This window comes from Myiozetetes cayanensis, unplaced genomic scaffold, assembly GCF_022539395.1.
Source record: "Myiozetetes cayanensis isolate MyiCay16 unplaced genomic scaffold, myiCay2020 scf1, whole genome shotgun sequence".
Lineage (NCBI taxonomy): Eukaryota > Metazoa > Chordata > Aves > Passeriformes > Tyrannidae > Myiozetetes > Myiozetetes cayanensis.
Genome location: NW_026086604.1, coordinates 86,713,789 through 86,731,274, shown reverse-complemented (window position 1 = coordinate 86,731,274; position 17,486 = coordinate 86,713,789). Strand labels below are relative to the sequence as shown.

The window sequence follows — 17,486 nt, the reverse complement described above, 5'->3', positions numbered from 1 at the left end:
ATGTTGATATGGTGCTAGTAGTATCCCAACAAAATGAAATTTGCTTTCAGGCACTACATGGTTTGGGTGTTTCTTGTGTTATTAAGAAACTGCCTGTCTTACTAAAATCAGACATACCAACATAATTTCCTTTGTCAGTTAAGTGATATTATGTTCTGCCAGTTATCCCCATTTGTAGTGTTGGATACACTTATTTCTCATGAGGTATTAGATCTGGCTGTTACTCCTTGGAAATAGACTCTGCTGACGAAAGTGGGATAACTGAAGGGCACCATATTCTTCAGGCTAAGGTCAGCTTGTGGTATTCTGAGCTGGAGGAGTTGGTCACATTGTTTGAAATTTTTGATTTTTCAGTGTGCCAGAACCAAAGGCTTCATGCTGTATCCAGCCAGGAGGGGAAAATAAGGTTCTGATGAGAAATGATTCTGGAAGATCAAATACATCAGCAAAACAGTACTATCTAAAACAATCAAGATATCTACCTGGTAAGGTTAAAAGTCAATACATACAGAAAATACAAGGTGGGCACAATCTACATACAGTACATTTAAACTTTAGATTTCTCACTGGATAATTTTACTATTCATAATCAGGCTAAATTTTCAAGCTTTGGACTAAATGCCTTTCCCAGAACATATCACAATTGATGCAGAAGTTCATGGCTATGTAAACATGGCAGGAGCTCAACACTGCTTGTACACCATAAAAGTTCACAGGACCTCTTATGACCAGTAACATATAAAATCCTCAGTAATATAAATCCAACGTCTCTGGGATTATTAGGAATATATCCTAATTGGTCTATAAGTAAGTGTGTCTGAGGGCTGAAGAAACTACATATATTCTCTTCATCAGGAACCACAGTGATAGGACAAAGAGTAATGGGTTCAAACTGAAAGAGGGGAAATGTAGATATATAGAAGAAATTTTTTACTGTGACGGTGGTGTGGCACTGGAACAGGTTACCCAGAGAAGTTGTGGATGCCCCATCCTTGGCAGTGTTCCAGGCCGGGCTGGATGGGGCTCTGAGCAACCTGATCTAGTGGAAGGTGTCTCTGCCCATGGCAGGGGTGTTGGAATTAGAAGATCTTTAAGGTTCCTTGCAACCCAAACCATTCTATGATTTTTTATATATATATATATATATAAAATGCATATTTACCAGTTTTGCAGTGTCAGGAGGTTGGAGGTCTTTTTGAACATAAATTCACAGTTTGCCTTCTTTGTAGGAAGTGTTTGGAAACCATTGGCACTGCTAGGAATTCACACATTCACTTCCCATCACCAGGTATCTTTTAAAATAGATACCTTAGTCTAAATCTGTGTGGTTTTATCAGGAAAATAACATGAAATTATGTAACTGCTAGAAATGAGAATGGAAAGGAGGGGAAAGCAAAGAGTAGAATACTTCAAGAAGTATTCTAAATATATACTATAATTGAATTATTTTCTTGGTGTCACTTTGTATCATTTATTTGTTACCATGATGGTCTATACAATTGAAATAAGCATATCATGACGTCTGCCGTAATCCACATGTGAGAATTTAGGTGGCTCACAAAGGAATTCCTGATTGTCAGGCAAGTTGTTTTGTTACAACATATCATTAATTTGTCAGGAATTAATTAGGGCAATGATGACTTCTGAATATGAAATCACTTCCTGAATGTTAAATAGGATGCCCAGAGACTCAACAGTTTAAGTACAAAAGAAAAGAAAAAGAAAAATATAAAGGGTGAAGAGCTTCCCTTTCTAAAGGTAACACAAATGGAAGGTTCATCTATATTTCTTATCTTCTTTTAAGCATGATTCTAGTGTCTCTCTGGTTTTCAGTTAGAAAGGCAGAGATGTAAAAATAATGAATTCCAAGATTTAAGGGAATAATAGCTCCGAGGAGCATATTTGTTATTTATAAATATTACTTTAGTTCTGTAACCAGCAGATCTGGGAGCTGTTTTCGTGCAGTGTAATCCCATTAACTCTTGTAATACTCCTAACATGTGAAGTAACAACAACCTCTATGTCCTACTTTTTAACTTAACCCTTAAAGAAATAGTTTATTTTCAGTCTTGAGAACCCTAGTTTTTGATAGGTATTTTTAATTTGTGTTGATTTTTTGATAGACAAAAATATCAGTACTGTGATTATGGTTTTATAGAAACCAAGTAACTGTACTAAAAAGACTGTTAAAAGTTCTCTTGAAAGCATGAAGAGAATTTTTCGTAAATCAGTGTCACTAGTTTTCTTGGCTTAGCTTAAAAACCTAACCTAATCAATGGACATTGTCAATTTACATTAATGGTGTTCACATTACAGCACAAATAATTCAGTGTTGGTTCACTGTTCCAAAAATGTCCATTTTTCTTGGGTTGCATTATGCATGAAAATTGATATTTATAACATTATTTATCATTTGTTTTCTAAGGTGTAAACCCGAAGAGTGTCTCTTTAGCAGCAGTCAACAGAGAAGGATCACAAGGAACCTGGAACAACCAGTTATTTTCTAAATCACTAGCACATGCTGGAGGAGGATTGACTTTCAGCAGAAATACTACAGGTAAAAGTGTAATTGAAAATGGTCACATTATACCTCATCATACTATATTTAATTAATTTAGTTAAGACCATCTGGTTTAACTTCTGTGGTCAACCTTAGCTTCTAGGTTCTTTTTTTCCTCATTTTAACAAATGACTCTTCACATAACTTTTTCATACATAAAACTATGTATTTTGCTTTCAGAACATTAAGAAGGTATAGGCCAGCCACTCTTTATAAAGTTTTGTCAAGATAAATTTTGTCCATAATCCTCTTAGACCATAGGTACTGTATTTAAGCAAATAGTTTGACCTCATTACTGCCTGCTCAGTGTGCCATGGAACATTAGCAAACAGCAGTGACCCTTGTGAAAATAAAATGGTGAGTGGCATGCTCATGTAATAAAGTGCTGCCTATTATTCTAAACATGTCTTTTATCAGTTTCCTAGCCTTGTCCTAAATACTGTGCTGCAGGAAAAGTCCCCTTATTTTCAGGAGCTTTCAGGGAACTTTATTTTGGTAGTATGTTTTGTGAAGTACACTGTTAGTGAAGACTAAGGCTAGCTAAACACCTAATCACAGATTTCACTGAGGAAGGCACCAGGCTCCAGACTAAAATCAACCTTCTCACCACCAAGCTCTATACCTGAAGTACATTGTTCTGTCAACCTCTTATGGGAGGTTACCTTGTCAACAGCTCTGCAGCCATTGTCCAGCTAGGATAAATAATTCTCAAATACTTTAATGCAAATAAACCACCCAACTTTACATGCTTGTGCAGATGGAACTTCAGAAGGTTTATGTGCAGATGCTGCATCACTTTTTAACAGAACTTTAGTAGCCATTCTGCAGTGTCAATAAACCTCATTTTCCCTTCTGAAAGTCAGATGACCTGAAATTGGTCATCTGAATTAATGTGCAGGATTTCAGAAAGTGGAAAAATAACAGCACCTACCAGAATTTTTGACTGAATAGAAGAGGGTTTTTAAAGTAATCATATGTACCTTTTTGTTTTCTGAAATATAATATTCAGCTGCCTCAGAATTAATTAACATACTCATAAAATAATCTTGCAAGGGAATCAGGCACAAAAAGGCAAAGAGCTGCTTCCAAAAGTATGCATCAATAAGCTAGACATCTACCTACTGAACTGCACTGAAAATAAAATTAAGATGAATCCTAATGGTAGATATCCTGCTTTTGTCTTAATACCAAAAATTTAAAGCAAAAAAACCCTAAAACTCATAATTTGTTATGTTTGAAAATAGCTGGTATCATTTCCATCAGTAGCTTAAATTACGTATGATGTTTCGTATACTGGGGAGACAGAAACATTTAAGACACACACACATGAAACCAGGATAGCTGGATCATGGAAATACAACACATGTAAATTATGTATGTTTCTTTTTTCATATTGACAAACTGAAAGTTGACACTGTGCTGTGTTTAAATAACTATGTATAGTTTGTTTAGGTACTCTTTTTTTTTTTTTTGATTTTTTTTCTTTTTTTCATCATCCACAACATTGCTCTGAGGTAAAAGAAGATAAAAGCAAATAGTTATAAATGCTTTAATTATGAAGAATTGTACGTTTATGATCAGTCAACTTTACGGATATGACCAAGTGATTACACTTGTGATTTATGGATTTGTGTGACTGAGATGTAATTTCACTGATAGTACATCATATTTTTATTCCATTATTAGAAAGGACCTTGTAAAGTAATTTGTTAGAGTAACAATTCCTGCTTAAGAAAACAAGAATGAGACATTATAGTTACATCAGATATTCATTCTTGCTTGCTTTTTTCCCCCATCAGTTCTTTTACATCACCTAAACAGGTTCTTCTTACCCTTTTTCTAAAGTTCTGTCTTTCCATCTTTTTCTTCCTTTCGTTTTCCTTACCTACAGATGAGAACTTAATTATACCCATTGAAAAGCTATCATGCAAAGAAAGGTTTAATGAAAAATTAGAAGATCCAAAAGGTAATTTATAGCAATTGTAGCCTAGTTCTTTGTACATTTCTTATTTATGTTTTACAGTTTCTTGTAAAATAAGTACGTTTAAAATACATGTTCCTGATGATCATATACTTCCATTTGCAGTTGTAATCTGTTTTGTCAAACCTTGCTCTCTTCATTGTGACTTCTGGATTCTTGGCACTTACTGTGCCTTAAAAGGCAGAGAGTATTTTATTACCCTAATTATGATCCACAGCAGGTCACTGCCCTGTTGCTGGATAATGGTGAAGAAGTGATCCTAAAGCAGCACATGCATCTCTCCTGAAGGACTGCTTGTTCATAAAAGCACTTGGGACTTGCACCATTTCCTGCATTCAGATTCTCTACCTGATTCTTACTCTGATTTTACAGTGCTGTGGTTGAACAGATTTTGGTGGAGTTACCTTAATGTACAAGGGTGGAAATCCAGGATTCCAGGCAGCCTAGTTTGTGTCTAAATTCACTGCTGGCTAAAGCATTGCAAATGCTGGAATGTTTCACCTTTCCTCCCGTTCTGCCGCCTCTGGTGTGTACTGCCCATGCGACACATCTCATTGCAACTACTTGTAGGGTTTTTTCAACTCACTACCCACCTCAAACAATTCAGTGACCTTTCTGAAGAATCAAGTAAGTGTTGTTTGAGAGGGGGGTATGGCCTTGCCCACCCTTACACTTGTGGATATCGTGGCAGTGAGTGCTTGCCTATAGACCAGCTGCCAGACCTCCTGGATGCCTGACGGATGACTACTTCTCTAGCAAGAACCCCTTCTTTTGTATGGCAGTAGTCAGAGGTAAGGAACTGTGCTTTTAAATAGGATGTTTTTAAATTTGTAGCTATTCTGCTATTTTATATTGAACTTTTTTTCTCCTGCTTCCCTTGTTCTCATCCAACAAAAGATCACCCTTCCAGACCTGTTTCATCCAGACTGTTTATCCTGGCTGCAATTTTTCACTTCCTGCGGAAGAATTCCTAAAGGACATTGGACATCAAGAGGTAAGGAGAAGGAAAAAAATGGTTGAGCAATTTTGGACAATTAAGCAGGTTTGCCAAGCTGTAGAAAAGCAGCAGATAGAAGTAGTATTTTCGAGGTTGTATTAATTGAGGCCTCTTTATTTATTATTATTTATTATTTATTTATTATAATTTATTTATTATATATATACACATGCACAGTTTTTTACTCCCAATAGTTAGGAACTGGGGAATAAGAGCATGTGTCTGTATATGTCCACAAACAGGTGAATGAACCACTAAAACTGTGTTGTTTTGGTTTTCAGGCAAATTCCTGAAAAGGAAGAACAACTCAGACTCTACAAGAAAGTTAAATTTTATTGGAATACTTCATTAAAGTTTTTTTTTCACCAGCTGTATTGATGCGTCATTCTTTACTGTGGAAACTGGCATCGAGTGGACAGAGGAAAGCTACATGGAGACCCAACTATTTGGAGAGCAGTGCAGTGACAGTTTGAGGAGCCTGGCAAAACTGAGTTAGCTGAATGCTTGTTGTTAGTGCTCCTGAACAGGGAGGTTTGCAACAACCCAGTGCAGCTGTAATTAGCTGAGGGTACCTTTTTTGAGTTGTAGATGACTACTTCTGCAGCTTATAGATCCACTGCTCTGAACTCTGAAATAATCAGAGTGTTTGTGTGAAGAGGAACATTATGAGATTGCACAAAGGCCAGTGATTTAGGAGACAAAAACTGTCAAAGCAGATACTGCATGTTTAGTGCAACTACCACTGAAACTGTGATGAATATGCTCATATGTAATAAAGGTTAAAATAAACTACTATGTATGGCCTTGTACTTCACAAATTTAATACTACTGAACACAGAACCATGCCACTAGAGAAAAGCATTTCTCTCCGGACATTGTGCCAGCACAGTCTTAACACTGTCCCAAGTGATGAACACACACGAGGAAGGTAAGAAATTTTCTTGGAGCCGGGAATCTATGCATTGTAACAGATCCCTCTGCCACTGGACACTAATTTCAGTACTAATTTTGTGTGTACATGCACGATGCTTCTCAGTTTTCAGATGAGGATGGTTATGTCAACCTTTCCATGGTAGTACTGCTTTAAAGAAAGATCTGAACCAAAACTAGGCATAATATTATAACCAGGGTGAAAGAAAGAGGGTAGTTGGGTCTGACCTTTATAGTAGGCCTTTAGCTGGGAAACTGGCAGTCAACTTCAAGTGGTGCACCACTTCCCACAGGAAAATCTGGGTTTCCATTCTTTTAGATAGATTTAGGCCAAACATGTTGAGCATAAGATAAGGGTAAGGGCTGAGTGCTAGTTTTCCAACAGCTTAAACCAGCTTCCAGTAAAGCAAGTAGATGTAAGCAAAAGGTAAGATCCTATCTATCTTTCTCTAAAACTCTGTGTAAACCTTTCTATATGGTCTTAAGTTTAATGAAAGTACTAATGAAATATTCACCCTTCTCTGTTGTCTTTATTTCTGCTGATCTCCAGCTTGCAAGTCTGCTAAGTGCTGTAAAGGGTATAATTAATATACAAAGAAAAGAATGAATATATACCTTTTTTCAAGAGATGAGCACGAGGGAATACTCTTGGGGTACCGCAAATATATTTTGAAATGACTGTAAAAAGTAGGCAAGGTTTTCTGAATGCAACTGAATATTCTAAAATTCTGTAATGTCAACAGGAAATCCTGGCTTTGTAAGTAGTGCTGCTTACAACCCATCAGGAATATACACCCCCTCCTTCTATAAAAAAGAAGTTGGATCAGCTGGACAACGGATACAGCTAGCACCTCTTGGTGCATCTGTATCAGGTAAGAAATATCCTTTTACCATATATAACCAAGACATCGGTTCGAAAGAGATTAGCCCTTAGTAAGGTTTTCCTCAAGTTTATAAATGAAACTGTAGGGCATAAATTTTTCTTAACATAAGTGAACTGACTGTAGGTGCCTAGAGGCAGTCCTGATAGCTAGAGAAACTATTGCTACTAATATTTGTTAGGTAAAAAAAGAAAATAATTACAAAAGTTGCAAACCTTTTATAATTTTAGACAGTTTGGACCGTTTGCTAAACTATGACTCATTAGTGGTGATGGACTAAACAGAACTGTAAAAATATGTAACTTCACAACTCTTTAGTAAATGGTCATGTAGACTGGACTCCATTCATCTGGTAAAAACAACGTGAAGTCTGTTCAAAATGAAACTGTTACCCTGGATCCTCTACAGTATGGATGACATTCTGAGCACCTTCTTTGTTAGTATGTTCCCAATTCAGAGAAGACGAACAGAAGTGCTCAGGATGCAGGGGAAACTGGTTTGTGAGTGAAGATTTAGACCCGTGGTCCAAACCCAGCAGCACACTTCTCTAGTTACTTCAGAGCAAACAGCAAGGCCCTCAACTAATGGTAAATTGTTTAACCAAAGGGCGTATGGCACACCAATATGATATGGTCCTGTTTAATAATGTCTTTTTGCTGATGTGCTCTTTTGAGTTACCTGTTCTCCTTGGGAATTCGCAAGTAACTTCTGAGAAGCAGAGAGGGAGGGAAGGAAGGAGATGGAATGCATATACAAAATATGCTTAGATGTGTATGTATTCTGTGTCTGAGATCATCAGAAGCCCACCAGAGAAGGCTGGAGCTGCAGTTCATTATCTTATCAACTCACTGCTGGAACACAACTGCGAGAGTTTTGATTTGTCACAGTGTGTGGATCAAGAAGTTCACAGAAGGACAAAATCTGCAACTATCTCTAGACTGCTGCGAATAGTGTGAAAGAGAAGGAATTAGATATGGTGTTCCAAAGGGACATAAATTCACTGTTAATCTGTAATTAGAAATGGAAAATGTGTAGTAAAAGTCAGAAAGGCTGGCAGATGGAGGTCAATTAAGAGACTCTTCCATGTCCTGGAAAAGAGCAAGAATCCTATTGCTTTAAACCCCTCATATTTAGCCTAAACTCTGCAGACTTGCATGGGAAGAGAGATAAGGATGAAGCAAATGGCAGGTTTTATCTCCTGGCTGTCAGTATTTGAAGGTTAACATTTTTGGTGACCCTTTGCTTTGTATTATCCAAACTGAAATAAGTCATGCTTTCAATTGTATTTCTCTCTTAATTTGTTAAGTTTTTTAATGCCATGATTTAAATAATTTAACATAGTACAAAGGATCAGTTTCTCTGTGGAAAATGCCAAGACCCAGGAAAAGTGGCCTTCATTGCCAAGCTACTGTAGGCTGGAATCATACTTGCTGACCAAAGATAGGGAATGCCAGCCTAGAATAAAAAGGAACAGTATTAGTTTTTATAGAAGTGGAGACCTGATCCCCAGTTTCAGTTCCTTGATGTTCCTCCTTTTTAAATGCCTTGCTTCTCGCCTGTTCTTTAATGGGTTCAATCCACTATTTCTCTAAGAAACAGAATGATACATAGGCACCAAAGAACCATTAAATTTAAATGTGAATATTTTTTAAAGAGTATAACTAATACATAATAAAAGAAGACTAAACCACAAATGTAGGAATGGAAGGGGCAGGATCTACTTTGGGAATGCTAAGGTATAGCAGGAGTCTGAATAAGAGAAGTCCCAAATGACTGCCATTAAAGAATTGGGAAAATGGCAGAATTGGTCATGACCATGAAGAAACATCAGCCTGTGCAGCAGCACAATTACTTTAGTCACATGAAGCTTGAGGAAGTGCCAACTACCTGAAATGCAAAAAGGGAAAATCTGAGTAGGAAGGCCAGGAATACAGTAATGCACTACTGCTAGTGCTTGAGATCAGGTGGATGCCAATATTAAGGAATAAAAAAAACCTTCAGACTTGGAATAGATCCTATAAGATCAATGGAGAAATGGGAAACAGAGCAAAGAGGACTTGTCACCAGGTAAACCAGGAGTTCTGAGCTGAGCAGGAGGGGAATAAAAGGCATAAAATCTCAAAAGGAACAAGAAGGTCTCCAAAAGCTGTCCTTCAGTCTAAGCTGTTTGGGTCTTAATAAGTTTATCAATGTTATAATTACACACTTTTTAAAATATTTGAGATAGAGGAAAGAACACAGTCATTCTGTAGCAGTTTTGTAATAGGAGATACAGAATTGTAGGTATATGCATCAGTTTTTCTACTGAAAAACTTCAGTCTCAGTGTTTTCTCGAGGGATTGCTGCAAAGCAAGTATCCAGTAGGTGAGGATTAATAAGACACACAAACTAGAGGAAACATGCACCTTATCTGAAAACAAGCATAGACAGCATGCTCTCAGGCACGTAGTGGGATTCTTGCAGTTGTCCTATGCAGGATCAGGAGTTGGACTTGATGATCCTTTTGGGTCTCTTACAACTCAGGATATTTTATGACATGTAGGAGACCAAGGCACCCTGCTACATTGGTATCCTTGAGTACCGTAAGTCATCTTTAACCTCTCATTCTTTTCTCTGTAAAGAGAAAAGTCATCATTAATTCTGAGTTCTTGTTCCTTTCAGAGTTTTCTTGGAAAACCAAAGCTGCTCGTGCTCCATTACCAGGTCCTACCTTCAATTCACCAGCAAAAAACATGAGTATCTTAACTTACCCGCCAACAATTCAGCGAGTACATGGAAGAACAGACTGGGTGGCCAAATACGGAGGAAACAGATAGAAAATGTCATCCTGCACAGATACTACATGCGCTGTGTTCGGTTCTCCTGCACTTGGAAACCTGAAATGCCTATTTGCTCTAACTTTTCTTAAGACTATGCAATAGTAAAGAAGAAAAAAAGACCTTGTGTTCTATTACCTGTCATAGTACACGTATAATATCATGTAAAATACTGGCTATAAAGTAGGATGTAATGAAGTATTGTATAACACATATTGCCAAAACTACTAGAAGTAGATTTCATTTGACATTTTTCTACAGATGATCTCCTATTCCTGTCCTCTTAAAAACAACTGTTATGGTTGTTCATCCAGTGCAACATCCACTGTTGGGATATGCTTGAAGCACACAAGCAGCTAGAGGTAGGGCTGAAGCAGAGCAGCACCAGGCTTCCAGGTGTTAGGCTGGTTCCTTAGCAGGAAGATGAGAGTGAAAGCACAGCTCCAGCTTTGTGAAGAATACCAAACTCTCCTACAAGGATTTCAGAACTCACTTGTAACTAAGAGTTACTCAGGGTCTGTAAGGTGCAAATATTCATGTAGCAATGAGATCTTAAATCCTTGTAAATCCACTTATAGATACTACACAAAAAAAGTCTAAAAACTTGGCTGATATATGGCTGTAAAAAGATGTAGCAATATTGGAAAATAGCTAAACAAGTACTGAATGCTAGACTCAAGCAGTGAAGTGAAGCCTAACAATTAGATTCTGCTGTTATAATTAACTTAATGCCATTTTTTAATCAAAGGCCTGTAGAGATTTTCCTCTGTCCTGTCAAGGGAGTGTCACAGTGACCTTTTAAGGAGCCTGAATCACTGCAGTCTATCAGTTATTTTAAGGGTGAATTTGCCAAAAATGCATAAGTTATCAAAAAAACTCCTGTTTCTATATATCGTTCATTGGGTGATCAGACTTAAACTACAGAAGTTGAATAAGCTACATGAGGGACGATATTGGGCTGTTCTTCAAAAATATTGTTTTCTAGTTTAGATCTTAAAGGCCAACTTAGGTACCTAAAAACACACATAAACTTCAATAATTCAGTGTGTCGCTGTTTATATGCTCATTCAGTACTTTCCCCAGCTTTTATGATAAGTTTTATAATAATATCATGCAAAGGACTTTGCAATGTACAATAAACTGCTTTTTTTAGGATGTTGAACTAGGTTACTTCTGTTAACAACTGCATTTAGAATAGATGCTTTAGACTTAATAGTTACATTAAGCTTGCCCTTTTAAAGTATAAACAGAGTATGTTCTTTAAAGATGTAAAGCTGTTAATGATTACTTTAAGCATTGTAAAAAAAGAAATGTATTTGTAGGCTTTTATAATGGATATTAAAATTTAAATTCCTGTTGTTGACCCAATCTTTCATAATATATATGTTACATTAATTTCCTGGAAAGCAATTTAATCTAAAGCAGTTTTACCAAAAAGTCAAATATTTTGTTATAAAAACTGCACCTAAAGGAAATGCCACTTTAATACTGTAAGAGCTATACAGGGATAGGGATATATGGTTAGTAATGCACTAGAGAGTTTAATTCAATTGCCATTGGTCTAGGATTAAGTATTTGTCATTCCCTTAGTACTAACAGATGTTCCTATGCTACTTAAATGTGTCTTAACCTATTTGTAGAATATATCTGTAACTTGCCATGGCAATGAAGGACAACCTCAGACTCTTTGTAACAGGCATTAAAGCAATGGTTTTATAATTAAAAAACAAGATAAATTAATCACTTGTCTCTAGTACAAGATGCCAATGAATTAGTTACAATCACAGCCTGGTCAAGGAATTAACTAGTAATGCATCCAAAGCTCACATGTCCCTAAGTCACCTAGAGCAGAAACATAAACAGGTACTATTTCTAGCACTAAATAGGGCTAGAAGAAACATGCTGTTGTTACTATATGCTAATGAACCTTGAAAGGGCTTTGACATAACTAAAACAGCCTTTACTTGTTCATGATCAAAGCATGACCAGTGTTAAGAAATTCTTCTTGCAAACAGCAAGAAAAGACTAATGAGTTTCATACAATCATTTTAATTATAATTCATTGATACACATTGGATGGTTAGTGCAAAAATGCCATCTAATGCTTTAAAAATTTAGTATGCTGAAAAAGTTTCAAGGGGGTAAAGAGTATGTAAGACTAAAGCTTTTCTCTTGTCCCTTTGTCTATATTACTGCTGTTTCTCCTAAACATGAAAAGTGGTAATGAATTCTACCAGCAGTTCTCAATTTAAGCTACTGCTTTCCAAAGCTCATGAACAGCAGCTTTACACTTTGGTCTAAGAGTTTAAAAGCTTATCAAGTCCAATTCCCTGCTTTATATTTTCTTTATTCCATCAGAGACAACTGCAGCTCAGATTTGCAAGTTACCTGATTTGCGACCAGCATTATACAATTAGAAAACTGTTTGATCATGGATGTTCTCAGTTTATTGCAGGAGATGCATTTATGTTTGCATCTTACCTCTACAGAAGAAAACTGATTCAATAGCAATAAGAAGAGGCAAAAAACCTATGAAGTAGTTTAAAGAGAAGAGTCTTAAATACTAATGCCTGGCTTACTAACTTTTTCAAATTAGAGCAAAGACACAAAGACACTAAGACACATCTTCTGTCCAGCACACCCCTTGTTTCTATGCAGGGAGGCAAGAGGGAAATGTAAATACAGGTGAACACACCTGATGCTGAACTCTGCAGGATGATGAATAAGGGTTTTAAGAAGATGCTGTGAGTACAATTCCCCCTCAAGATCTCACTGCCTGTGCTCAAGCCAGCTCTGACCCAAGCTGTTTGGCCTGGGAAAAGGCTACTGATACCCTTGCTGGAGCTGTGCCCCATTCCTGGCCGTGTCTCTGAGGATCTGGAACCCAATCTGATCGACCTGGCATCCTGGCTTGACCTTGGCCTTGCTTCATCATTGTGAGTTGCCTGGCAAACCACTGCACTGCTGGCAGAGCCTGGCTATGGCGACTGGCCCAGCTCTGCACCTCCTGCTCAGGCAGCACAAGGTCACCGACCTGCCTGTTCTGCTGCAGCAAGGAAGGAGGGAAGGAAAACCTGCAACCTGTGACCCTCCTCCAAAATTACTAGCCTGATACTTTAGAGAATTCTAAGCAACTCCAGGGTCTCACTATCTAATGGATCAACCCTGCTGCTTCCATCTCTCTCAGTACCAAAGGCATCAAAGAAAGGTTGAGGAAATAAAGCTCAGGATCTGTACAGAAAGGGATATAAGTTAAATGAAAACAGAAAAGGGATACATTATCAACCATGTGTAGCTTCCAGGATTATTCCTCTACAGCAGGTTTATATTTGGAACAATTTCAGGCATCAGGGGAATCAACTGAGGGCAAAGACTGATCAAACGAACCCTTCAGTCTTCAAAGAAACTTTCATACAGCATTTTCTAAATCTAAAATAGATGATTCCCTCAGGAAACAAACCCAAACAAACTTTAATACAATACTTGTCTGAATATTTGATCTGTATGCTTTTGTTCTCTACACCTCCTCCCAGTTCAGATTTTTATATTTACAAGTTAATAAATTCAGGGAATAGAATAGAAATTATATATACAATTCATGTTTGCAAATATATCCAGACACCCTGCAGGAAAGAGACCAAACTATCAATCCAGATGAATGACTAAAGACAAAAAAAAGTTTTGTAGAACACAAAGGTTTGTAATAATGTTAGTTTATTTAAAATAACATTTTAATAAAGCTATGCCTGCAATTTAGCATAAATTGCCTAATACAGCATATTTTTTATTTAGGAATAATAATCTGTAAAAGTGAAATGAATTACATATAGCTGGGCACTTTTGCTTACAAGTAATTGCAAGGAATGGGTCTGCATTCATTGCATTACAGTAAAACCTCAACAGCCTTTCCGTGATTATGTTTTGTGGGACCAGCTTCTGACACACAGTGCTGGGAGAACAAAGCTCCTGACTGACAAGCATTGTGACCAGATAAACTGACCAGGAAAGGGAGATGTAACGTAATCAGCACGTTTATTATATTAATTACTAGTGATAGACTGGCAACACCTCTCCCTTTGTTTTAGAGGCATATGTGACTTTAGAAGGACAAACCAAGATGTACATTTAAGCTTCAATCCCACAACTGTCTTCATACAAGGGCCAAGAGGTCTTTGCCTACAGTAAGCTGCAGGATCAGAAGCTGAACTAATGCTATAGTCGTATTTTCTTGCTTCACAGTGCAGAAAATGTTAAGACAAATACCATTTGGGAAGACATAACAAGGGCCCTCTGTGTCAGTCCTTTAAAAACACAACCCATGTGCGTTAGGATATGAAAAATACAGTGCTAAGGTAGCAGCGTCTTTTCCACTTTTGTGCAGCACATATAAGCAGTTGCAGCTTCAGGCTTCTCAATCACATATCTTCAAGTGACTTGATGCAGATTTATGGCTTAAGAGGCTTTTCCATCATCTGCAATCCAAGCCGTCCAACCATCAGTAAACTGTTGAACAGAATAGTTGTTATAAAAAGAGGAGAAGGAAGGCAAAAATCCCATAAAGAACAAGAAGAAAGAAAATACTGCCATGATTTCATTTAGCTGAACTCCACCAGAAGATTTTGTTTTTTTCACAGAACTCACCATGTAACATTTTTAAAACAAATATAATCCACAAGTAAGTTAAATAAAATGCACATTTGATAATACAGACAAGAGCAAAAGAGAGGTGATTACCTGGCACCGGCAATTATCCCAGGCATTGCTTTTTTGGTGTTGTAAAACCTCATTCCCATAACAGTAGACAAGGTTCCAGATGCCACTGTTGAAAAGAAGCCCAGTCAGAGCCATTTGGCACATAAGTGCAACACTGCCACACGTGGACACTGAGCAGTGCCGACCACAGACCTATGTGTACAGACAGGAATGCCTCCCCCATATGCAAGCAAACAATTTTCTTAAACAGTAAAGCTGCTGTCACAAACGTCTCAGCAACTCTGGTAAGCGTGCTCCACTGCTCAGGAGAAGCGACGAGGTCTCATCAGGATAAAGACCACTGTCTGATTGCTCACAACTTTCAGTCCTCTGGAGAGATCACTGACTCTCCCTCAATTACTCCTTATACGCAGAAGGATTATTTCCTTGAACGCAGGCAGGCTCGGAACTGCTAGAAAGCTGGGACGGTGACAGAGTTCACTATGGGGGAGGCAAATATATTACAGTCCCCATTTCTCTGTGACATTCTGAACTAGAAGGTGGCAATAAATATTACAACTGGAAGGAAAACAACCCCACTTGCAAATACAAATTAGAGAGAAATCTAAAGAAACAAACTGAAAGAGAGATTGCGCTCTTAAACATTACTCTAAAATATTTAATCTCTAAATCTGGAAAAGGAATCCCATCAACATGCACATAAAATTTACAGGGACACTGTTTCTTTGAAGAACAAAGGCAGGTGGAGGTGCTGTACACCTTTCTCCAAAGCCTCAAGTTTGTTTGCATCAGACAGGGCAAAAGGTATTCTAGAGACACTCTGTCAAGGTTCTATTTCTGGATTCCTACCCATGATGTACTGTGACCAACCTAAAGCTCTGCAGGAGCCGCAGCTGCACATCGTAAGCAGGGCTAAGGAATAATGAAAGTTGTACTAGATCATGACACACCACCGCTTTCAACAGCTCCTTTTGAGGGCACTTACATGCACCACATCAGGATATACAGAAGCTGCTCATCCTTCTTCCATAACACTAACTAAAAACTTGTGCCAGAGATGCACAGCCATGCACAGCCACTCCTGTGTCACACCAGAGACAGTTCACAAATGGAAATTTTGCTTCATATTGACCTGCATTTTACATTTCATTCCTTACTGATGAAGCAGTTTGGTTGTCTGCTGTATCTCCCAGTGGCTTCATAGAGCCTTTCAGTACATTAGTCCTATTGGGCTAAAACAGCCTTAAATCACTGTAAACCTATAGTATCATAACACTACTAACACTATGGAGTAGTTACAGAACTAGAGGACACCTCGAGAGGTTATCTAGGATACCCTAGTGCCCAAAGGCAAGATCAATTCCCGATAGCGCTTTAACACGGTATTACAGTCCTGCAGCAGTGGAATTCCCTGAGGTTCACCTATTGTTTCAGTGCTTCATAACACTTTGCACAGTCATTTCATCCTTCTCCTTCACCTGCAAGATATGCCCACAGCTCCTTGTACATTCTACTGTAAGCAAGCAGAATAGACCATTGCACCCTTCCTTTTACATGCACTGTTTCCTCCACAGTGTATGATGCATTGAAATATATACTGGTCTTCTGACATGCTTGTGCAAACCAAGATTCCATAAGGCCGCATACCACTTGTCACAGTGCTGTCACTATTGCAAAAACAGTGCTTATTCCATGACCGCAGGCTAAAAATGCTGCTTCACAACCGAACATTTCCTAGTTAACCGAACATAACCCTAGTTAACTCAGTATCTAATCTGGCAGCGGAGACAGGTATTTCTCACCAACTCTGGCTTCAAGCAGGACAACCCACGGTTTAGAACCAGGTACTGTGCTCGTACACAAATAGAGCCAGGAGGTCCTGTCCTCCCACCACTTACATTTGTACAGATAAATGGGCACAGGTCAGCTGAAACACTCCAGGAAAAAAAAAAAAAAAAAAAAAGGGTTACTATTCCCACCGCAACCAGTAACTCTCAGTACTCGGCTGCCGAGCAAACTTACCGAGGGAAAGCCACACATTTTTTGGATCTTTGGACTGCTGGTAAGCGCCTAGTCCTGCTAAGCCGCCAAACAGAAGACCAGCAGCTAGCGAAGGGACGCTGCCTTGAATAGAAATAAACACAGATCAGTCAGTGAAAGAACACACGCAAAGTCAGTCTGCACACCCAAGAAAGGCACCCGCGGGCTCCCGTTATTTGTAAATCCACAAACAAAACCAGCCTAAACAGAGGACACTGCACTGGGCTGGGGTTTTCTTTAAAGATTCTCTGCAGGCCGCAGAGAGCACCTTGTTTCGGTGGCAGCAAGGACTGCAGCGGGGTTTGCGGGGTCACTGCCGGCAGCCGGGCGGGGACCTGCACGGCTGAGCGCCCCCGCAGCCCCGGCGGACGCGGGCCTGCCCGGCACGGCCCCGGCCCCGGCCCCGCACCCACCTGCCTTGGCGTAGCCGACGACGCCGCCCGCCGCCACCAGCGCCGCGTAGCCGAAGCCCAGCCAGTCGTACTCCATCTGCGGGCACAGCGGAGCCGCGGGCAGGGCTGCGCCGACCTTGGGCCGCCCTCTCTCCCCCCTCTCCCTCGCTCGCTCC

At 38.8% G+C, this 17,486-nt stretch overlaps 2 protein-coding genes across 5 annotated transcripts in view; one reads left to right on the top strand and one right to left on the bottom strand.

Moving 5' to 3' along the window:
* The window catches only part of MAK (male germ cell associated kinase), a 31,134-nt gene extending 18,740 nt beyond the window's left edge, over positions 1-12,394 (top strand). For 3 of the 4 annotated variants that reach the window (XM_050310606.1, XM_050310521.1, XM_050310728.1), the window contains 5 exons: positions 355-485; positions 2,426-2,557; positions 4,452-4,526; positions 7,212-7,340; positions 10,011-12,394. In XM_050310606.1, the coding sequence (XP_050166563.1) occupies positions 355-485; positions 2,426-2,557; positions 4,452-4,526; positions 7,212-7,340; positions 10,011-10,165 (622 nt within the window). In that variant the 3' untranslated portion in view covers positions 10,166-12,394. Of the gene's footprint in view, positions 1-354; positions 486-2,425; positions 2,558-4,451; positions 5,536-5,819; positions 7,341-10,010 lie in introns of those variants that run through there. The other variant, XR_007628326.1, reaches the window with a different exon arrangement.
* A 1,468-nt stretch (positions 12,395-13,862) lies between these two features.
* On the bottom strand, positions 13,863-17,486 carry LOC126640898 (transmembrane protein 14C-like). The gene is made up of 4 exons (XM_050317131.1): positions 17,332-17,486; positions 16,901-17,002; positions 14,900-14,984; positions 13,863-14,668 (listed from the first exon to the last, which is right to left on the bottom strand). The coding sequence occupies exons 1-4, from the start codon at positions 17,405-17,407 to the stop codon at positions 14,611-14,613; spliced, it is 321 nt and encodes a 106-aa protein (XP_050173088.1). The 5' UTR covers positions 17,408-17,486; the 3' UTR covers positions 13,863-14,610.

Excerpts from the sequence above, each read along its gene's own strand:
- LOC126640898 (XM_050317131.1), bottom strand. The coding sequence starts at position 17,407 with ATGGAGTACGACTGGCTGGGCTTCGGCTACGCGGCGCTGGTGGCGGCG. Across the intron at positions 17,003-17,331 it reads CGTCGGCTACGCCAAGGCAG|GCAGCGTCCCTTCGCTAGCT; the intron begins GTGGGTGCGGGG and ends TTTCTATTCAAG. Across the intron at positions 14,669-14,899 it reads GGGATAATTGCCGGTGCCAG|TTTACTGATGGTTGGACGGC; the intron begins GTAATCACCTCT and ends TCTGTTCAACAG.